The 5,014-nt window shown below is 36.8% G+C and overlaps 1 protein-coding gene across 1 annotated transcript in view; it reads left to right on the plus strand.

Moving 5' to 3' along the window:
• Positions 1–5,014, plus strand: part of commd10 (COMM domain containing 10) — a 65,252-nt gene that overhangs the window by 5,627 nt on the left and 54,611 nt on the right. Inside the window, exon 5 of the mRNA XM_014002617.1 lies at positions 391–501. Coding sequence (XP_013858071.1) covers positions 391–501 — 111 coding nt within the window. The remainder of the gene's footprint in view (positions 1–390; positions 502–5,014) is intronic.

Consider the following 5,014-nt stretch of genomic DNA (forward strand, 5'->3'; position numbering starts at 1 on the left):
GCAACAATAATAAATTAATCTTCACTACTTAAACAGGTAAGTCATTACTTTATTAAAATACATTTTATGAATTGATCATAAGAATAAAAAAAGTTCACATTTTCTTGTTTTTTTACATTTCATTTAAAAGAAATAATTGAGATACATTCTGCATTTGTTACATCAATGACATGCAAATGCTTGTTTAGAATAATAAAAAATCTTAACGTATAAGAAATTTGGAAAGCAAAAATAAATAGGAAACAGTGAAAGTTTGAGCAAAAGGAGTCAATAATCATTGGATGTCTGCATGACCCAGTATTTTTGGCATAAGATGTCTGAAGCATTTAATAAAGCAAAGTGTGAGCCTGTGCTGGTAAATTACAAACTGGCTGTGCTGGTGTGTTGCAGCTGGAACATGTGGGCTGGCAGCTGAACCTGCAGATGGCCCAGTCCAGCCAGGCCCGACTGAAGTCTCCCAGTGCCGTCCTCCAACTGGGGATCAGCAGCGAAGATTCTGAGGTATAAACACGCAAACTGCAGACACACACTTTGCTGCAATGCTGTTTGTTTATTGAAAACACCCCTTGACTGACAGTTTCTGATTTGTGTCGAGTTTCTGGCAAACAGAAAAAAAAAACCTGCAATCTGTCAGTTCTTTTCTGCTAATTGATGCTAATCCCAAAACTGTCTGTCTTGACCCAGAGGAAGATCGACATCTGGCTTCTGAGTAACTGTAAAAAGCAGAGATCAGGGAGCTTGTTATCTTAAACCTCCGGGGTCTCTTTGTTCTCTTAAGAGACTTATGTTGAAGCTAAATTTGGACAGTGTATGTGTATGATATTTAATCTAGATGCCTGCCTTATGGAGGTCATTAGCTATGAATAATTTTTCTTTATTCTCAGTCCTCATTTGTTGGGAGCATGTATCAAAACAAGCACTGGTGCAGTGCCCTAATGAAGCTCCCATAAAAGGAAACATTAAGTAAAATCATGCAAATATAGTCTTTTCTTATATTTAATGCCAAGGCGCTGCCTGTTTCTGTTTATTTTTATTTTTTATTTTTTAATTAGTTTGTCAGCTAATACCATGTGCTTGTAATTGCCAGGATCTTATGAACCTCCTTCATTTAGAAGAAATATTTTTCTAGCTTCAGCAAAAGGATTAAAAACCCCAAAAAGGCAGTTTGTTTTGTCGTCACTTTAATTAAAATGTTTTCTATAGACGTCAGGCTTTCATTCTTCTAACAGCCTCGAATATGAACACATACTTGGCGAAATGTTGTTGGAGCTTTAACAAAGACTTATAATATATTCTAAAGACTCTGAAAGCTACACAGAACTATTGTTTGGTGCCATGGATACAGAAATGTTTAGTTTTAGTCTGAAACTGGTGGGGCTGATTATCCTTTAAGCCTGGATAGTGTTGTTCCAGCTGAATAGTCAAGTGTCTTTACTGCACGCTGCTTTGTATTCAGCCCCTTAGAGAATGGTGGCTCAGCCCAAATGTGGAATTAGGCACGGCATATTTAAATTTCTGCTGGTTTAAATGTGCGCCTATAGACGAAAGCTAAGCAAATTATATATGTTTATCTTTATGAACCGACTTCTGTCGGAAGATTTTGTTTTGGACTGTGCATTTCCCGAGGCTCGCAAAAGGGGTATTAATTTATTTAAATCTACTTGGATGTTTTCCCCCTGTGAGAGAGATTTCTGGGGGCTAAAACGAGGCCTGATCAGCTTCATAGAGATGCACTTCCCCTGTTGACCTGCAGGGGGCAATGTTGTCTCACAGGTTAGGAGCATTCCCTTCAGAGCAATGAGGTATATGAAATGGAGTTTTTTTTTTCTTTAATTCCAAAACAGTGTAGTTATAGGTTGCACTTTCCTTTAAATTTAACTTTTATTGTGTAATCTGATTTAAGTTTTCTGACAGTAAATATATTTAAAAATTTTTTCTACTTCTGCAATGTCAAAAGTCTGCAGAACAATTCAGCTGCGAGTGAAAAAGTAATTACAGCCCAAACGCCCGTCTTGTGTTAAAACACCCCGACTGCTGCTAAGTGTCTGAAAGAGAGCGGAAACTGCTAATTAGAGAAAACAGAAGATTAAGAGGTGAAGAGGACATGATGTGGTGAGACAGAAAGGTGAAAGAGAAGGTGAAAACAAATAAAAAATGACAAGGGTTATATAATAATGAAGACAAAGAGGATAAAGGGAATAAGTATAAGCAATAGGGAGTGGAAGGCAAGAGTAGCACTCTGTATTTTATTGATTTTCGGAACCCAAGTGGAGAGTTAGACTCCCACATCTAACCAGCCTCCTACTTTATTAGAACTCTCCCTGAAGAGGAGGAGGAGGAGGACTGCCAAAGCACCTCATATCTCTTTCCCTAATCAATTTGTGACATGCAGTGTATCTACAGTGAAGTGGATAAGGTGTTTGAAGTCGTACTAAAACTAGAAATTAGCATTTCAGGATATTTATATTTGTTTGTTTTTTAATAGTTATTGTCAGGAGAATAATTATTTTTGGTTTGGTGTGATAGTCATCAAAAAGTAACGAAATTTGTGTTTGGCTGATTATTTCTTTGTTGTTACAATGCTTCTTGGTAATAAACCTTCTGCCAGGCACCTGATTGGCAGCCCCTGAGGGCACCAGATGCTCAAAATAAGTGACAAAAGCAAAAAAAGCTGTTTGGCAGAGATTTGGCAAATTTTTCATGTGCGTTACCCACATACTCAGCTCTACTGCTCATCCTACACATGCATGCTCCTTACAAATGTGGCTCCATTTAAAAAGGAAAATTACCAGGCTTTCCAAAGATATAAGATTTATTGCCAAGAAGCATTGTAACAACAAAGAAATAATCCACCAAACACAAATTTCCTTACTTTTTGTGCTAGGTTTGTGCCTCCCTATCATAAGAGCTGCTATTCTGTGAAACTGAATTAAGTTTAATGGGAAGTTTCTTCTTCTAGCTCACTGAGCTGCAACCTTCAGGGACTAGAAGACGTGTCAAAATTGCAGAAAATGGTTGAATTTTTAGTTGCAGTTTCACTGAATTCTGAGTCTTTGCGACWTTGATGGTCGATTTGGATGTTTTCTGTACCTGTTCAATGGTCAAAATGCAGCTCTAGACTTTACAGCAGCTAAATTAAGCTGGGTTCAAGATGCCTGTGACAACTTTGCAACCAGTTTGAGACAATGCTGCAAAACTCTAACTCTAGGAAATTGAACTCCCTGCAAACATTTTGAAACACCTTGGGGACTCTCACAAATGCCTTTCAACCGTCTGCCAACAGCTGCACCTCGGTGAGATTTTACCCTAAATAAGAACTGAAGAGTACAGACCTTCACACAGGTAGGCTTGTTTTAGTAATGAGATATCGAGATGCTTAGCTTCAAAGGAAGAAGTTGCTCAGATGGAAAAGCATCTTGGCTACTGTTGGGAGAGAAAAGTTAACAAAGGAATTTGATCTGAGCCAGTGTTTGAATGGGAGGTAAGAACATCAAACAAAGCAAACAAAAAAAGATTAAAGACTGATAACAGAAAGGTTAAAGATGAGCATAAAAATGAGAATTTGGCAACATTTGTTTTAATTTTTTTTAAAGGTTAAAGGAGTATTATCAGTTTACATGGGATGCTCCAGGGACTTAGCTGCTCAGCTATTAATGATATGCAGAGTTTACTACTCATCAGCTCCCAACAATAAACAAGAATTAGTAGTTTTATCTGTGTTATACCAGGGTTTTGCTCTGCATCTTAATAGCCAGACTGCAGAAAAGTCGATTTTGTTTTTTGAACCTTGCAGACCTTGCAGCTGAAGTCTTTGATTCTGAGCTCTGTTGTTCGTGAAGATTTGTTGTTTATTGGCTGAATGATGGTGTGCTTCAAAACAAAGACCTAAAACCACCGCTGACTCTTTGCTTTAATGCGATGCATGTATATACAGTATAATTGCCTGTGGTATATTTTTGTTTTCCTAATATGTTAGATTTTCACAATATRCACAAAGAAGGATAATGAAAACAATAATAAGAGACCAAAAATATCAAGTTTATGAATTTTAAATGTTTGTTTTGACACAACCTGGGCTTGGACCCGCAGCCACAGGATTACAAGACCACTGCACTGACCACTGAATTACTGGCTTGTAAATGTCATCAAACATGCAGTAAGTTAATTTAAGCTTCTATTGGTGATCAAAACATCAGGTTATAGAATCAGGATCTAAGCATTACATACAGTCTCAGTCTCAGCATTAATTTATTCACAATACTTTCAGCTTTTTCTGCCTTTCAGCTACTTGAAAGGCAGAAAAGATAAAGTGAAAAGTACAATGTAGGTTGATGGAGACATAATGAGGAGGCTTTAATTAGCAAACACGTTATTGTCTTCTCTTCAGTTTCTAGAGAAGCTCGTGCATTGTTTTGTTTTAAAAATGCTTTTCCAAGGTATAAAGATTTGGAGCTAAATTAACTCAGGTATGAACAATTCTGTTTGTCTGGTACATGCACCTGACAGGTGGTTCATTAAATGTGGAAAGGAATTTGCTGTGAAAATAAAATGACACAAAATACGTGTTAAATATTTCCTTTGGAATATTTGGCTCTGGTTGGTCATTTACATTTTCTTTACTCAAATATATGCTCTCAGCTGGTATTTCCAGGCTGATTGTTAAAATGACATACATTTATGTAAATATTTAAAGCAATTTCTATGGTTTTTTTTGGCATTAGCGTGTGCATCTGCTTTACTGAGCATTAGGGTAACATTTATAACCCAGACCATTCTTTTGCGAGGCTGCCATTGAGGATTTTAATATTTATTGTGTACATGCAAGGCAATGTGAGCTAATAAGATAAAATAGTTTCTACACGTCAGGGGAAGCTTCATGCGTTTTATTTAGCTGTTCAGTCAGGCTCGACAAAAGCTGAAAATGCAAAATTTAAAGGGATCCCCGATTAGTTGTAACATTAGACTTTATTTAATAAACATCTATTTTAACTGTAAAATAAAGACTGTAAAATAC

This window comes from Austrofundulus limnaeus, unplaced genomic scaffold (assembly GCF_001266775.1).
Source record: "Austrofundulus limnaeus strain Quisiro unplaced genomic scaffold, Austrofundulus_limnaeus-1.0 Scaffold14, whole genome shotgun sequence".
Taxonomy (NCBI): Eukaryota; Metazoa; Chordata; class Actinopteri; order Cyprinodontiformes; family Rivulidae; genus Austrofundulus; species Austrofundulus limnaeus.